Source organism: Candida metapsilosis (assembly GCF_017655625.1).
Source record: "Candida metapsilosis strain BP57 chromosome Unknown scaffold7, whole genome shotgun sequence".
Classification (NCBI taxonomy): Eukaryota; Fungi; Ascomycota; class Pichiomycetes; order Serinales; family Debaryomycetaceae; genus Lodderomyces; species Lodderomyces metapsilosis.
Window position 1 is genome coordinate 1,973,350 of NW_027138165.1, and position 17,700 is coordinate 1,991,049.

At 37.2% G+C, this 17,700-nt stretch overlaps 8 protein-coding genes across 8 annotated transcripts; 4 read left to right on the forward strand and 4 right to left on the reverse strand. All coding sequences in view use genetic code 12, as the record gives it.

The window, feature by feature from the left end:
• Positions 1–997: 997 nt before the first annotated feature.
• I9W82_005428 (uncharacterized protein) lies at positions 998–1,786 on the reverse strand (the record flags this gene model as incomplete). Its single annotated transcript, XM_067694603.1, has 1 exon — positions 998–1,786. The coding sequence occupies one exon, from the start codon at positions 1,784–1,786 to the stop codon at positions 998–1,000; it is 789 nt and encodes a 262-aa protein (XP_067546908.1).
• Positions 1,787–2,410: 624 nt separating this feature from the next.
• Positions 2,411–5,370, forward strand: I9W82_005429 (SAP98; the record flags this gene model as incomplete). Its single annotated transcript, XM_067694604.1, has 3 exons — positions 2,411–3,484; positions 3,556–3,712; positions 4,151–5,370. The coding sequence occupies 3 exons, from the start codon at positions 2,411–2,413 to the stop codon at positions 5,368–5,370; spliced, it is 2,451 nt and encodes an 816-aa protein (XP_067546909.1).
• A 663-nt stretch (positions 5,371–6,033) lies between these two features.
• On the forward strand, positions 6,034–8,268 carry I9W82_005430 (uncharacterized protein; the record flags this gene model as incomplete). Its single annotated transcript, XM_067694606.1, has 1 exon — positions 6,034–8,268. The coding sequence occupies one exon, from the start codon at positions 6,034–6,036 to the stop codon at positions 8,266–8,268; it is 2,235 nt and encodes a 744-aa protein (XP_067546910.1).
• A 1,044-nt stretch (positions 8,269–9,312) lies between these two features.
• PCL5 (Pcl5p) lies at positions 9,313–10,317 on the forward strand (the record flags this gene model as incomplete). Its single annotated transcript, XM_067694607.1, has 1 exon — positions 9,313–10,317. The coding sequence occupies one exon, from the start codon at positions 9,313–9,315 to the stop codon at positions 10,315–10,317; it is 1,005 nt and encodes a 334-aa protein (XP_067546911.1).
• Positions 10,318–10,358: 41 nt separating this feature from the next.
• I9W82_005432 (uncharacterized protein) lies at positions 10,359–11,681 on the reverse strand (the record flags this gene model as incomplete). The annotated part of the gene is made up of 1 exon (XM_067694608.1): positions 10,359–11,681. One exon carries the CDS (start codon positions 11,679–11,681, stop codon positions 10,359–10,361), a length of 1,323 nt encoding a protein of 440 aa, XP_067546912.1.
• A 151-nt stretch (positions 11,682–11,832) lies between these two features.
• On the forward strand, positions 11,833–13,065 carry I9W82_005433 (uncharacterized protein; the record flags this gene model as incomplete). The annotated part of the gene is made up of 1 exon (XM_067694609.1): positions 11,833–13,065. One exon carries the CDS (start codon positions 11,833–11,835, stop codon positions 13,063–13,065), a length of 1,233 nt encoding a protein of 410 aa, XP_067546913.1.
• A 57-nt stretch (positions 13,066–13,122) lies between these two features.
• ECM331 (Ecm331p) lies at positions 13,123–14,442 on the reverse strand (the record flags this gene model as incomplete). The annotated part of the gene is made up of 1 exon (XM_067694610.1): positions 13,123–14,442. The coding sequence occupies one exon, from the start codon at positions 14,440–14,442 to the stop codon at positions 13,123–13,125; it is 1,320 nt and encodes a 439-aa protein (XP_067546914.1).
• A 1,199-nt stretch (positions 14,443–15,641) lies between these two features.
• Positions 15,642–16,853, reverse strand: I9W82_005435 (uncharacterized protein; the record flags this gene model as incomplete). Its single annotated transcript, XM_067694611.1, has 1 exon — positions 15,642–16,853. One exon carries the CDS (start codon positions 16,851–16,853, stop codon positions 15,642–15,644), a length of 1,212 nt encoding a protein of 403 aa, XP_067546915.1.
• Between the last annotated feature and the right edge of the window lie 847 nt (positions 16,854–17,700).

Here is a 17,700-nt window from a genome sequence, read left to right on the forward strand (position 1 = left end):
TCTCTAGAGAAATGATGATGTGAAATGTGTTGCAAATGAGCTTTCCGAGGCTTGAACAGTTTTCGGTTAAACTCTTCTTAAACTCTTATACGGCCATCCTAGTTCACATTTCTTGACGACCTTTCAAGCTATGCAGCGGTCGAGAGAGATATGAAGGGATTTGCTCTTTTCTCCGCGTCGGGGCTGGAATTCAGTCGGACGTTTGAGTCGGGGAAGTTTTACTCCGCTCCAGAGTCATTCCACAGCTCCTTGAAAGTTATTTCTACAATTTCACTGTAACATTATATAGCTTAGCTTATATTGAATACATAACAGTATACAACGCAATATCAATAAATAGTCATCAGCAACAGATGATAGTTACTTTGGTTGGCAAGTACATTTGTCAGTGCTTTCACATTTGCATGTGTTTTCACAAGTGCAGTTACTGGAGCAGCATGAACAGGAAGCTTTAGAACTCATTATTGATTATTGATATTTGATGAAAGTGTTATGTAGAGGAAAGAAGAAAGAGTAATTGAGTTTTCATTTTCATTTTCAAGGGAAATTGATCCCCTATTTATATTCTTCTTCTTATCTTGCTGCTTTGAGTTTCTAGAATCATCTTATGCAGTACATACACATAGTAAGAAACATATGACAAATTATTTTGGGGTATAATATGGTAGCACATACTTGCACTAAAAAGCTTGTTCTTGCTTTGTGTAAGATAATTTATGTTCATCAAATCTGCAAATAGAATACCAGAAAGCTACCTCCATGGAATCCCACGGGGAAGTGGGTTACATCAGACCACAAAAAAAGAAAAACATGACCAGGCTAAGAAACCTTAAATGCTTGGAAACGCCACGTTGTTCACATTTTACCCGCGGATATTGCATATCCAACCAATCGAACGAGGTGAAGACATGGAAATTTTGTGGCAAGTCCGAGTCCAACATTATGAAAGGTCCACGTGTATCTCCAAGCTCAGATTTTACCATGTGGTTGTATTAAACTATTTGGTATCTAATTCACGCTGACAAATCTTGATTAGCTTCTCCTTCTGTGTAGATTCCTCCAAATCCTGAACGGTCTTATACAACCCCTCATATGTGGAGCGATTACTTTCATAAATTTCAAGCAGTCTCAAATACTCCTTCACACTAGCCTGTAGAAGCTCATTCTTTTCTTTCTTGGCATCAAGCGACAACTGGTAATAGTACAGCCCTATCTTGTTGTATAAAGTATAAGCATCTGGTTCATTAATGAGCACCCTCTTGAGACAGTGAATAGCTTTCTTATACTCCTTCAATTTGGCATATTCATCAGCCAATTCACACCATGCAATTACATCACCTGGAGAAAGGTTCAAATAGTAAACAAGGTTGCTAATGTATTTTGCCCCATCATGTCTAGACATTGTCGTTAATCTTCTTGACAATTCCAACTCATCTGGGTCCTCACTCAATACTTTACCCGCACTTTCTAAATCGCCAATCGCTTCAAAATAGATTGATTTGAGTAGCTTGATACGTTGCGATGAGACTTTATCACCAAACTGATCATTCAATCTTTCAAGTACTGCTTTGGCTTCAATGTCATGGCCTGTGATGAGTGACAAGTAGAAATCTAGTTCGAAAAGTTGAAACAATTCAATTGAGTCTAATTTATCCTGGTGGTTTTGGAGATATGACTTGAGTTGTTTTGTATGATGGTTCGTCTCTTCTGGTGTAAAAGTGGCAAATCGTCCCGTGCTGGCAACATTGAGAAGTTTTCTTTTAATAAGAGCTTGGTCGATGGTCATGATGTGTATGATTGGAGATATCGATTGGTGGTAGGAGTGCTTTGTTGAGGAAAATTATTTTCTGGTAGCGTCACTTCATGCCTTTAAGAACCCAACTCTTTTCTTGATGTATTACGATATTTGGTCATCCAACGGGTTTACTGCTATATTATAGTTAATCCATTCTCCTAGAACAATGTAACGGACCTGCAATTTCCATAACGATTCTATGACGTATTGTCATTGCTGACACTGGAAGGGGCTAAGAAATTAAAAGAAGCTCACCAATTACAAAGCTCAAAGTATACAAACCATGAATTTCATTTGCTTTGAAAGTGAATTGCTCGTTATTTGTGCAACTACTCTGCATTGCTACGCTAAAGGTCTATTGTTTTGTCAATGCATCCATAGCATTGTAAAAGTCGCTTTAGTGTAAAGCTCTATGGTTATGAGCTTTCCTCTGCAATGGTTTGTTGGGAAAAGCGAATTTCCGCGTGGCAAGCTAACAGCAACAGTCCAGTTCAACCTTTCACAAAATAGGAGTCATGAGATGACCTGGTATAATTACGAAGAATTCAGTAACTATAAATATGGCTATGATTGCTTGAAAACTGGAATACCAATTTTTGCTTTCATCAAACCAAAATGAATATGTTGTTGAACTCATGGGTGTTGGCATTCTTATTTAGTTTATTTGCCAACGGTACTTCCATCACGAAGAGACACGATAAATATATTGCTCATGAGTTTGAAGATGTCCAGGTTTCTTCATTAGACAAGAGATCTGAAACCGTTGACTTCGTTGATAATATGGGGCGCTATAAGGTCAACTTAAAAATTGGATCAGCTCAAGAGGAAGTCTCGGTGTTTCTTGACACTGGTAGCTTGCGTTTGATCGTTCCAGAGGTGAATTCAACATGTAAGGATGGTAAGCCTTGTTCCTCTGATATCAGCTGGAACCCATTTCATTCCAAAACATTTAAAAATCTGACCATTCCAGCAAAATCGGCTTTTGGTCCTGGTATTACTGGGTTTGAGGTTAGTGATGATGTGTATTTCGAGAATGGTGACAAGGTTGTTCAATTTGAATTTGACTTGTTGAACACCATGCGGTATGAATTGGGTATATTAGGGGCTGGATACAGTACTCATACAAATGCTAGCTATCTTCTTGCAACTAAAGCAGCTGGATTAATCAATCACAGTGCGTTTTCAGTCTTCAAGGGCCAGGGTAATGATGGAACTTATCTCTTGGGAGGAGTAGATAAGGCCAAGTATGAAGGAGACTTGTTTATTTTTGATTCCACTGGTCCCATGCCAGCCAAAAAGTTTACTACATCTAATGGGAATGTTATTCCATTTGATTACCCAATTATTCAAGACTGTGGTAACCCTACAATGACATTGTTGAATAGCGTTATACAAGAGATTTATGAAGATATTGGTGCTGATGAAAACGGACATGTACCATGCGATCATGTACTTGGTGGAAATAAGGGCATGACAATCACCATTGGACCGATCGACATACCATTATACTACTCAGACTTTTTTCGCAAGATATCTTCCACGACTTGCGCTTCTTTAATCCACAAGACTGATAGTGCAAAGTACCAATTCCTTGGACTTCCGTTTTTCAGAAATGCTTTCCTTGCTCAAAATTTTGACACCAAAAAGATTGCTATAGCACCCGTGAAGCGTACCGACGAGTCTGATATGGTTGACTTCTGGTTTTAGCTATTTTGTGTAGATTGCTATAATTATATATTTGGTGCCAGGATTAATGCAAGAATGTTCAATCTAGTATATTACGAATGCTGTTATGTAATGTGACGAATCTTCCACTGACAAACCTCCCTGTGATTGCAACATTGAAGAGTTATGACTTTGAAACGAGCTTTGCCGAAAGATATGCTGATAATGCATTATGTTTGGTAGCGTCACTTCGTATGTATTTCACTTTGAAGTTCTACTCTTCCTTGAAATGCCTTCAACATGACTCATACTTTTTTAATGCACGAATCCAAGGAACTGTTTGCTGTTGTCATATGGTTTAATTACAGTGCTAGAGAAGTGTGACGGACTTGCAATTACGAAAATGGTTATGAAACGTATTATCATTACACAGAATGGAGTTTTCGATATCAGCTCACCAATTACAAAGCTCGAAGTATACAAACCATGAATTACATTTGTTTTGAAAGTCATTGCTCGTTCTTTGTGCAACTGCCCAGCATTGCTACGCCAAAAGTTTCATTGTTTACTTAATCCATCGCAAAATAGCATTCGCTTTAGTGTAAAGCTCTATGGTTATGAGCTTTCCTCTGCTTTGGTTTGTTGGGAAAAGCGAATTTCCGCGAGGCAACACAATTGGAACAGCAACAGTCCAGTTCAACCTTTCACAAAGTAAGAGCCATGAGATGACCTGGTATAATCACGAAGAATTTAGTAACTATAAATCTGGTTGTGATCCCTTGAAAAATAGTATCCTAATGTTTGCTTTCATCAATAAGATGAATATGTTGCTAAACTCATTGGTGTTGGCCATTTTATTCAGTTTCTTTGCCAACGGTACTTCCATCAAGAAGAGACATGACAAATTTATTGCTCATGATTTTGAAGATGTTCAGGCTACTTCATTAGACAAGAGATCTGAAACCAATGGCTTTGCTGATTATGATGGACGCTTTAGAGTTAACTTAAAAATTGGATCGGCTAAAGAGGGAGTACCTTTGTTTCTTGACACTGGTAGCTTGTATTTGAACGTGCCGGGAGCAGGCTCGACTTGCAGTGGTGGAAAGCCTTGTTCTTCTGATATTAGCTGGAACCCATTGCATTCTACAACATTTAAGAACTTGTCTATTCCAGCACAAACAGGTTTTGGATCCCTTATGGCCGGCTCCGAGGTGGCTGATGATGTGTATTTTGACAGTGGTGACAAGCTTTCTCAATTTAAGTTTGCCTTATTAAGTAACATGACGTATGAAATCGGTATATTAGGCATTGGATACAATACTCGTAGGGATGACACCTACGTTACCGCAACTAAGGCTGCTGGGATAATTAACCATGCTGCTTTTTCTGTTTTCAAGAGGCAAGGGAACGATGGCACTTTCCTCTTGGGAGGTGTCGATAAGGCCAAGTATGAAGGAGACTTGTTCATTTTTGAATCCACGGGACCCATGCCAACCAAGAAGATTACTACTTATAGTGGAAAGGTCATTCCTCTTGATTACCCAATTACTCACGATTGTGGTACCCCTACTATGTTCTTATTGGATAGTGTAGTACAAGAGATATTCAAAGACATTGGTGCTGACGAAAAGGGATATGTTCCATGTGATCATGTCTTTGGTGGAAACAAGAACATGACAATAACTATTGGACCAGTTAACATACCTTTGTTCTATTCAAATTTTTTCCACAGAGTATCTGGCTCAACATGTATTTCATCAATCCATTCGACTAATAATCCAAAACATCAAATGCTTGGTCTTCCGTTTTTCAGAAACGCTTACTTCGCACAAAATTTTGACACCAAAAAGATTGCTATTGCACCAGTCAAGCAAACCGATGAGTCTGATATTGTTGATTTTTGGTTTTAGTTAGAGTTAGTAGAATAAAATACAATTGATAATACATTGTTACGGTTTAAGAGAATTAAATGAAGAAGGATCACAGTGCAAGGCTTGAGTGTTTAGAGATATAGAGTGAGTATAATCTAGTGCATAATAAATTTAGCCTTGAAGATTTCTAGACAAACCAAGAAGTGACTAGGCTTCAACACGATGCCGATCAAGATTTTCTAAGGAATAAAATCCAATTGACTTCGTTAATTGGTCCGAAAACCCTTGGTGACCGTGGTTAATTAAACGAAACCGCATGGCAATCTCTCTACTGTATAGAACTGGCTGTTCATTGACTTGTTGAACACCATATGTTTATATAAGTCGCGATCATCCAGGGGCAGAAATTTCAACCAATCAAGTATTAGTCAACATAAACTTTAATTCCGAAGTTAAACTCGTTAACTCCAAAATTTTCCTCTAATTTACTATATATTTACCTCTCTATCTTCAAAAGCACACTTTTATACGGTATAAAGTATAAGACCACAGCGAGGCTAGAATACTTATTCAATAAGAGCAGCGGTTGGCACTCAATTGACTACAGAATAGTACAGTACACACACACACACACACACACACACACACGTACACACATAGTTTCTAGATCGAAGAGAATTAGACTGTTTTGAAGCAATGAGCATGGCTGAACCTGCTGCTTCAAGGAAGAGAATTGCATTGGATTTACTTCCAGTTGATATTTTGAGTAATATCATTTCCATGGCAGGGGTGAACAGTCTTTTGTTGTTAGTTGAAGATGGAACTTTTATGAAACTGAACCCAAACTTGAAGCGTGCAATCAATCATGAGATAGCGAGGAAATCACTGTTCGTATTTGACTGTCATTACACAGTACTGGAGCATCAAGGGCATTTCTGGGATATTCACGATTCTTGGATTGAAAATACAGTGTTTGATCTTAGGGATGTTGAAGAGCTTCTCATGTTTGATAACTACTGTCTGAAAGAGCAGCTACGAGTTCATCTTGTGATAAAATTTAGTATATTTACCCCCAGTTACTATTTTGGTCTTCAACAATTGATATCAAACTTGCAACCAAACAATAACTCCACTATAGGTTTTGATATGAGATTGTGTGATTCGGGAACTGATTTTACAAAACTTAATGACACATTATTCCCTATTAAAGACCGAATCACGGAGCTATCGATGGAAATGTATGACGACCGCGATTGTGATCTTGACGTGGGCTACTTGAAAAATATCGAGGTGCTAAACCTACTGGGTGCATTGGTTTTGAAAGGGCCGTCTCTTGATAAATGCTACAAACTAAGGAAGCTCGCCGTATCTTGTCAAGTAACTGACGTTTCTGAACTTCCCCAATCTTTGAAAATACTTTGCATTGATCGATGTTACATACTTGGTCTTGGAAACGGTTGTATTGTGGTCCCTGACTCGATTGAAATTTTGAAGCTTATAGAGGTGTACACTGAAGTTCGCCACAAGTTCGTTTTCCAGAGAAGCCTGAATAGTCTGTGTTTGCCTCGTACTGGGTTTCAAGCTATTGATGCCTACCGTTTTGGCTTTGATGTGGATGCTTTAGAATCTCCAACAAATGACTTACAATTTACATTAGATGCTATAAATGTTGCTGGAAACTTGCGAGAGTTGGATTTATCTGACAACAGAATTAAAACTCTTCGTGGGGCCCATTTTCCTGACAATTTGAAAGAATTGAATCTATCGGGCAACTTGATTAATAATTTTGAAGGGGTGCAATTTCCTGACAATTTAAGAACGTTGGATTTGTCAAGCAATGGTATTCAAACTCTTTCTGGAGCTCAATTTCCCAGCTATTTAACAACGTTGAATTTGTCAAGCAACAGTATTGAAACTCTTTATAGAGCTCAATTTCCAAACAGTTTGAAAGTGCTAAATTTGTCGAGAAATGGTATTGGGTCATTGGAGGATGCAGTCTTTCCAAAATATCTTACCCATTTAAATTTAGATTGCAATAGTCTCGAGTCACTTGAGAACGTGACTTTCCCCGGCAGTCTAGTGGAATTGGATTTAAGTTTCAATCGTTTTGGTAATGTGAGTGCAGACATAATTCCCAAGTGCTTGAAACGCTTGAGTGTTCTGGTTACAGAAGCATTCAATCTATCAAATGGCAGTGATAGTGCCCAATTTGAACTACAGAGTTTATGTCTCAGTACAGATGATGCGGTGGATATTTACTTGTCAACACCAGGATTGACCACTATAGAGCTCAATGGCATGCAACTGCTTGACTCTCAAGATTTAGGTAAGAGTTTGACTCTGCTTACTTTACTTTATTGTTTTTTAGACAAGGAGAGTCTAAGTTTGGAAAAATATCTGAAGTTACAGTATCTTGAAATTCAAGGCTGTAAGTTTCCTAGTCAGTTTGAGCTTCCCCAGTCGCTTACAGAAATTGTAGTATTAAAGTCAAATTTTGAGGAAATCCCATCACAATGGGGCCAGTTGAGGAACTTGAAGCGTTTGAAATTCAGAGAAAACCATACCAAAACTGCTATAATCGAATTCCTTTACAATTCCATAGAGGTGATTGACCTCTCCAAGAACGGAATAAAGGAAGTTCAGTTGTTGTTTGCTCCAGTATCCACTAAGCTCCAACTGCTTTCCTTAGCTAGTAATGAATTGATGACTATTTCATCTGAATCTATTGGGCAAAATAGCAAGATTAAGCATGAGAGATTAAAGGAATTGATATTATCAGGCAACCGACTATTATTAAAAACGCATATTAATGAATTGAAGGTCGACTTACCTAACACTACTACTATCTTTTGGAATAGTGCTTACATAAACGAGATGCAGTCATCTGATAGCTCAGGAACTGGTTTGGATTTAACTCCACCAAAAATAGCTCTTTAGAAAGAGAGAAAAGCTTATTATGTAGAGGCGAATGAAAACATTTTAAAGAGAAACCTGAGAGAGTTTTGTGAACACCCACTTGGAACAGAATAGTATGTTGGTTGGTTTTTGGTTATGTTCTTAGATCATATCACGTGCACTTCGGAAGTATAAATGCGAAAAATGAGTCAAAATTCGTGGAAGGCGATAACGGAGAAATATTTGATTGTGGATGACCCGACGGAAGAGTTATTTACATATTGCGGTGTGGATGTTTTATTATCCATTTTTTGACTCATCTCTTATATGCAGTACATACTTTATCGATAAATAAAAATTACTCATAAGACATATATACACACACATCATCAGTATAAATACATATCAACACACCACACCACACCACACCACACCACACCACACCACACCAGAGTCATTAAATCATCTTAACTCAACATAACTAACTATATATATCTATACCAAAGTACACTTCAAGCACCAACTAATTCACATTCACATAAACACAACTTACAGTAGTCTAACACACAAGGATTTTGTTGAGTTTTTTGATTTTTGGCAGCCACATTTCAACACATCAACATAAAAGTATCATCATTGATCAACTAAATCCATTTTAAAATAACTTTATATCTTTATTACTTATACCTTTCACATTATTAACAGCTCAGATGAATCCACAAAGCTTACTTTACTAAGTTAGTTCACCCATTGCCACACACACTTTTTTTTTAACGAATTTATCAGTATTAGGTATTGAAGAGATTTTTGTCTTATCAAAAGGTACTGCCAGCTTACTGTTATCAGTCAGAGATTATATTTTACACTTTACGATTTTATCACCGGGGTTTTGCTATTTTATCTTCCAATTTTTGCATTTTTTTTAAAAAAGAGATTGCCTTTCTATTGTTCACGTACAGGCGTTTATTCATTCAGGTTTCACGGGGTTTTTACATAAACAATCAAGAAAAGAAGAAGGGTTCTATTTTTTTGCTTTGTTTATTCATTTTCATTTCATCATTTTAACGTTTTACTAGTTTCTACACCATGCAATCGCCAGTTTCACCAGCTACTGCTTGCAAGAATCAACAGCAAGAGGAAGCCATACAAGTTCAGCAAACCAGCAAAGTATTTGACTTGTTAACACCACCAAATACATCCTCATCCACCACTGAAACGGAAAACTCATCATCATCAGTTCCAACTCCACTTTCTCCTACCGCTTCTGCACCAAACCATCACGATTATTATCATCCAGCACATCTAAGCAAGGCACAGTTCAACTCAATCTTGGTCAATAGTGCCACCAACTTATTGAAGATTTTGTATTCAAAACAGCAACATAATTGTGACACTAAGCAAATCAAACAATTTATTATTGAGATTCTCAAACGGTCCAAAACTTCAATTCAATCTTTACAATTGGCTTGCTTTTACATCTACAAATTGATCAAGATCACCACCTCCAGCGGCAGTGTTACTCCGTTGCCAATCAAGTGTCAACATTTGTTTCTTGGATTGGTTATAATTGCCTCCAAATTCAATCAAGATTACAACTACTCATTCAAATCATGGTGTAAAATAGTTGGCTTGAGTGAAGAAACCAAGAATATCCAACATTTACGTGATATTGAAGTTCAAATACTCAAGGTTTTAAACTATGAATTAGGGTTAATGGGTGATAAATATGAAAACTGGTGTAATATTTTATTCATATTTGGCTATGATTTCATCAAGTATCAAATTATCAAAAAGAAAAGCCAATCTCCACTGTACAGTGAAAGTGACGCAATTTTATCCAATGATTTGATTTGGGATTTGGATCTTGGCTCATATTCTTTTAAATTGACTAAATGGTTGCAATTTTTCCAAGATTTGGATATTGATAATTTGAAAATTGTCAAGATTAGATTTGAATCGTATTTCAAGCAACAAGTCAATGGTAAAGTGTTCATTGTTGTAGAACAAGCACAATCATCCAAGAAGAGATGCAGAGATGGTGAGGATATTACTGTTGCTTTATTCGACAATATCAAAAAGATCAAAGTTTAGAAAACTAACAAGACACTTTTTATATTTACAATATTATCTTCCTAAATCATGTAGAAACATCCATCTGTTCCCCATTTGCCTCTAGTATTCACAGGCATAAACCCATCGCCATTTGCGTCTTCCTTTTTGGGTTCCTGTTCCATCCCATTCAAGTAATTTGTAGATTTCCCAATAGTATACCCCCTAACCATCAAATTACCCAATCCATTATCAGCTGTCATATTACTCACCTTCATTTCTAGTGATTGGGGCATGACTCCAAATTGACGTGTATATGTGCGGTATTCGTAGTAGTCGGTGGTTAAAATGGGGCCCATGATGTTGTAGGTGTAGTATTCACGTATGATGTGGGAGTTTGTTGTTATGCGGAGTTGATTGAGTAGTGATGATGTGAGTTTTGGGTGGGTTAGTGGTGAGTAAACGTAAACTAGTTTGTTTGAGGAGAAGATACCAAGGTGGAGAAAGTATAAGCGCACGTGTTGTTTCCATGACAAGTTATTTAACAATGGTGTAGTTTTTGATTCAGGAAGGCAAGTTATATCTGTGTTGAAGTTTGCATCATCTTCAATGTGTATTTCCATCTGACATACAAATGCCATTAACAATTTGACAATTGTGCTTGAAACACCTTCCAAGTCAGGTGAAGGCATAATTGCTATTGATTTCCCTTTGCAATTGTAATTCACTGGTAAATGTTTAATTGATGATGCAACAGCACTAATTAAATTCAATTGAGTAAAGTCGACAATGACATCGATTCCTGATTTCACCTGCTTATTAAACTTTATAGCTATCCCTTTATCCTTTTCCAGTGAATATTCATTGGTGATTTGCTCCAAATGCTGTGGTGGTGGAAGGTCAATTTTTGAAATTGATGTACCTATCTTAGGCTCCTTTTTTGAGTCGTAAAATTGTAATGGAATTTGCTTAACGAGGCCAATTAATACTATAATTACCCAATGGTCGTCAATTTTGTAATCGACAGGTATATTGATCACATCACACTCGATGCCTTTACTAACCTTCTCCCATTGATCGATGTAGTAATTAATAACAGCAAATTCAACAAGCTCATCACCAACATAAATACCCTTAACTCCGTCACTCTTCATCGCAATCTCCCAAATATCATTACAATTCCCTCTACGAATCTTGTAATCATCATATCGAATATCGAGCCCGAGCCGTAACCCCGTTGGAGCTTTAGTTGAATGGTAAATTGGTGATTCATTAGGTAGACGCGTGGTGTCGGGGTATGATTGTTGGTGCAAGTATAAGTCTGGTACTGTTTTTAAGTAGTTGAGTAGTTTTAGGATTAGAAACACTGTGGTTATTGATACTAGGATTATGGTTACCATAAACATGGTTGACTCTGGGTGCGTAACGCGTGTTATGCGTTATGGGACCTATGACGTGGCTTTGGGCGGAGTTCGAAAGAAAAAATTACCGAAAGGTTTTTTGGAATCGCGCGTTTTTTCATTAGAGACAGGGTTTCACTTCTTCGAACCAAGCACGATGAAGGATTATAGAGTATTGGGATACTTGCTCATATCGTGGATACTTGTATTCCTTATAAATGAGAAATACGTACCCTATAGAACAATCCGAAAATGCAAATGGCCAAAACTCACACAATCAAATAAAGTGACTGGTAGTGACAACCTATACCAAACAAACATCTTGCTCATCGCTGATCCTCAGTTGATTGATAATCATACTTACCCAGGCCGCAACCCTTACTTGCTAAGTCTATCGCAACATACAGTTGACCAACATTTGAAACGCAATTATGCCCAGTTGATTAAACTTAGGCCCAATTCGACTATTTTTCTTGGTGATTTATTGGATAATGGACGTGCTTCATCTGATGAGTATTTCCAAAATGAAGTGAGTCGATTTAGGTCGATTTATCCAGAGAATCCGAAAATGTTTACAAACCTTCCGGGAAATCATGATATTGGGTTTGGCGATTTGATAAGGCCGGAAATACGTGATCGGTTTAGTGAAACTTTTGGTAACCCCAATTTACAAACTAGTATTGGTGGTGTTGAGTTTCTTTTTGTGGATACGACGAGTTTATCTTCGACCAAGGAGCAAATCAATCAAGCTGCGGCGGGTTTTGTTCATGGATTACCGCAAAAGAATATGCCACGGATTTTGTTATCGCATGTGCCGCTCTACAGAGATCCTAATGTGAAATGTGGACCATTTCGAGAGAAGCCCAAGTTTGAATCTTTAGGAAGAGGGTATCAGTATCAAAACTCTCTCACAAAGGAGATTTCTAATTCATTGCTTGATAAAATTGAACCGGATTTGATATTTTCTGGTGATGATCATGATTATTGTGATATTGTTCATCCTCAAGGGACGAGAGAAATTACTGTAAAATCAGTGTCAATGGCAATGGGGATCTACTACCCTGCTGTTCAATTGCTCAGTTTTGTTAAACTGCCCGAAGGGTTGAAGTATCAAACTAAAATATGCTATGTGCAGACACCATATGTGAATGTGGTGGTGTATATTGTGTTGGCTGTTGTATCCATTGTGGTCATACTTCAGCTGAACTTGCGATTGAAGGCTGGTAATTCAAGTTGGACTATTTTGCCATTGAGTAGACTGAAACGGGAGGAGAAAAGCAAGATGGGGACTGGTGGATGGAGAAAGCAAATGTGTTTGGATGTGGTTAAAGAGATGTGTGGGTTGGGATTGGTTGTTATATTAGTTTATAAGTATTTGATTATAATGTAAGCTACATAGTTTTAAATGTAAACTGTCTTTATTTCATATTAAAAGAAACACTGGTGCTTATAAAAGAGCAACGGCAAGGATTAAACCAATTGGTATAACCAAGCTCGAAATGACCATCTTGTCACTTCCATTAGATTTAGTTGTTGAGTCGCTGTCTCCTCCACTTGATGATGATGATGATCCAGTAGCAGAGCTTCCGCCAGTACGAGTAGCAGTTCCTGATGAGGATGATACTGGTTTTTTAGCAGCAGAACAAATATATCTATGACCTTCAATATCACCATCATCATGCAACTTGTTGAATTTAGAACAATCGAATTCATCTGAAGTAGAGTTCAATTGGAAGTCACCTTTAACTCCTTGTAAGCTATTCATTGACAAGTTGGCAATGTCTCCACTAATGGCAACTGCACCTTCAACAGTTTCCAAGCTGGGGAAAGTATCGGATAAATCTTGCAATTCGGAGTTGTTGAAAATACTCAATTCACCACCAATTTTCTGCAAGTTTTCCAAATCAATTGATGTCAATTCATCATGAGCGAAAATTTGTAAACTTGATCCAACGTAGGATAAGTTGGAAAGATTCAATGAGTCAAAGATATTGTAACTAATTTGTAAAGTTCCATTAACTGAATGCAAAACGTTGGCCGAGAAAGTACCAACTGATTGAATGGTCAAGTTAGAAGCCCATTGCAATTGGTTCAAGTCAACCAAAGCATCATCATTGTTAAAACTCAAAATCAATGCATCGGAAACACTTCTCAAGTATGGGAACTGAATTTGAGTAATGTTTTTATTATTATTGATATTCATGTAGTTGATGTTACTGAATGAAGTCAAACCATTCAAGTTTGATAATGCGGTGTCAGACAAGATAAATTTCTCAGTACTTTGCAATTCTTGATTCAATACCAAATTGGCAAACGAAGGCAATGAAACCATTTCCAAGTCTTGAGCATTTCTCAAACTTGATAAATCAATAGTAATCAACTGAGTCATGTTGGTGATACACAATTTACCTTCGATGTTTTGCAACTGGTTCATATTGATGGAAACAACCGATTTGGAATTAATGACAGTAAGATCACCTTCAAGTTTACGCAATTGTGGTAAATCAACCGAAGCAAACTCATCACCAGAAATAGTAATCTGTCCATCCAAAGTAGGACATGAGACAATTTGACCAAGTGCGGTAGCGTTAGTAATGGTGGTTTTGGAAAGGGAACAGCTGTTGGTGGATGAAGATTTGGAGTTGGAAGCTTTCGTGGTGGTTGATTTCGATGAGGATTTAGTGGCTGTTTCAGATTCGGTTTCGTCAGCGGCAAATGCCCCAGCGGCTAAGATAGTGAATAATGTGATAAGGTTGTTGAACTTCATTTTTTAGGATCTTATGTGTATGGTTGATTTGATATGAACAATGGATCGATGTTCTATTGTGTTACGATCTGAATATAAATTACCACCTAACGTGAAAATGAAATTAAAAAAAAAAAAAAATGAAAATTTTTGAATCCAAAAATCTATTGGATCAGAACTGTAACGTGGATTTGAAAGAAACGAAAGGAAAGAAGATATTGAAAACTCTTGATGAATAATAAGCTTTTCTTTGCCTTTTGGAGTATTATTATATCTCTTATTCTAGTTGGGAAAGTAAAAAAAAAAACAGGAAAAAGAATTGTTTTTATTTTTTAGGGAAAGACAAAGAAAATTTTATAAACGAAGTTTTCTCTATATAAACAAAAAGCAAATCATTTTCTAAACAGAATGCTGGTTGTTGTGGTTTTGAAGATGTATGAGGAGGCGAAGCGTGACTATTAACTCAAATGTAACTTAGACGACCAATTAAAATTTTAAGTTTTAGATTTTACTATGCATTAAGGTTTGTATTTTTGTACATGTTTTATTTTTTTTGTTAAGTGGCGTGGTTTTTCTGGTGCAGAATTTGCTTAGTTTTAGAGTGTTTTCAAACAGATTAATAATATAGAACAACGCGGTCTAAAAACACGGTCCAAAGCTGATTTGATTTGAGAGGTATTTTGTGTTGCTGTAGGCACAGTTTGCATTTGAAATCAAAATCATAAACAATTTTCGGATATAGCTAATTGTGTTTGTGTTAGTTGTTTTGAACTGTTTTTTTCGTACCGACTGTACCGGTCTTTAAATAATAGGTATTCTGTTTAACCTGGGGGGGGGAAGCTTATATCGATGTGTCAAAGTTTTGTATGATTGTTCCTGCCCTCATACCCCAGTCCATACTCTTTGTCTTTTGTTATTGCGCGATTTTTTCTATTGTGTTTGTATTTTTCTTTCCCCTAAATCCATTATTATTATTGATGCATAAACTTACACGAATCGTAATTGAAAGGAGAGAGGGGGAAGGGGCGAGATGAGAAGCTGCAGAAAATTCTTGTGTGATGCAGGAATGTTTTGATTTCACGACGAATCAACCAGCCATGCCTTATTCCCCCTGCTCATCATCTCCTGAAACGTCGAATAGATTGCCATGTGTGAGACAAGATGATTCATTCAGGTATGAGTAAGTGACGACATAGATTAATCTAGCCATGTCTTTCTATTTACTCTATATTCTCATCACATTTTCTATTCAATCTCTCCAATTTGCGCTGTTTTCTTTTCCATCTTCGGTAGTTTAACCAAACACGAATACTTTTTGCAAGTGACAACTTGTACACAACAGTATTATCAGCAATTGGCTTTCTAACACAACCCACTATAACAGATGTATCCTGGACATCTACATTCCAAAGTCCGCTGGCATTGGTGAACTTCTTTGATTCAAAGTAATCTTCATCAACCCTGACTTGAATGTGACAATCAACAGTTTTAAATGGCAACATCCAAACGACTTTTTCAAAGTCCAATTTACCAAAGCTCAAGTCAAGTTGCAAAAGTTTGGGCATTTGGCGAAGTAGCCGTTTAAGGTTTTTGCAAGTGGATTGAGGGATGAAGTAATGCAACGTGAAGTTTTGGACTTTGTCCAAGCCGAATAAATCAGTGACCCATTCAATAAGAAAATCAGCTGGATGATCCTTCTTCTTTACTTTAACACCAACCAGTCGAAAACGAATTCTCAAGTCTCTCGGCGCCAAGTGGTCTTTTGTGTTTGTAATGTTTTGCTTCATTTCCATGAAGTCGTCAAACAGCATGGCAAGCTCCACTTTGTCCACATTTTTAAACAAGGATGGATAGATATCTATTTTCCAGGATATATCCAGTTCACTGTTCTTCAATTTTTGATTCAATTCAGCTGTCATTTTAGCAGAAGCATGAAGTCCTACATGACACAGTTTCCCAACTTCATCATTGCTATCACCATCCACGGCAAAGTAGTGTGTCCACAAATTAACTCTTTCATCTTCATTCCCAGTCCATACTTGAAAACAGCTCCAAGGACATTTACGTTTCAAACATAAGTCAATGACTGCTGCAAAGTCGAAGATGATAAACTTCTTATAGTATTTTGCATCCACACTTGTTCCATCCTTGACGTAGATATTGTTCTCGAACTTCTTGGTAACTTTTGCAACACTTTCCTTTATTGTTTTCAGGTCCTTTCCATATTTGTAAGAGTAATATCCATCCCAAGTTATGAAGCTTGGCGGGTAAGTTTCGCAACACACCCCACTGTTTCCTAACATTCTAAACAGTCTTCTTTGAGGCAACAAGTTCAACCAGGGAATAATGATCTTGTTGGGTAAGTCTAGGAGATGGTCCTCTATGGGGAGGATCCTGAGAAGTAAATCAATTGGCAAGTCGGATAGCTCCATGATGGTGGTTGGGTTTGCTATGGTGCCACACTTGATGTTGGATCAAGTGATCAATTTATAGTCTCGTTGACAAATACTGCGGTGGGTTTATATCCATCCCATAGTGTACTTGTATCTAACATGTGTATCATTATCAAATGTGTTCAAGTGTTATGCCCCTCTTTTTCGTATGTGTGTGTGTGTGTTGATTACACATCACATACATGAACACATTGAGTTTGTACATACATCACTATACAACGAGTGTTCATTCTGTTGATACCCCCACACACAGACAGAGCATGATCAGACACACAAACATCGCATAGACCACATTTCGCCCTTTGTAGAATTTTCCACACACGAATATTTTCAACACATGATACAACTTACCCCACAAATAATAAAGACACTTCAAAGCCAAACACAGAGATCTTGCTGGGAGTGCTTACCACACAAGGAAAGAGGACAAAAGTGGCCAATTTAGATTTAGAAACCAACCCTTAAAGGTGCTTTTGACAGATCGTGACGAATTGTGGTGAAAAGTGCCACTTATATAGATTTTCAAGTAAATGGTACCAGTTCATTGACATTGATTTCAATACAGTGTTTGGGATGTTAAGCGTGAGCTACCATAGCAATCAATACTGTATCAATTGTTGCAAACAGCCTTCATTGTTCAAACTAAAAGTGACAGCTATACTCAGTACATTATCGAACTCAATTTGATCATGAACTATGATTGTCTCTTCATTTTACACTCTTCTTGCTCCTTAACTTTCTGTTTTATGGGCTCTTTGACTAGTGATATCTTTTTTAAATCTTTGTAAATGTTTATTGATTAGTTGTTCTCTTGTTCACGTAAATA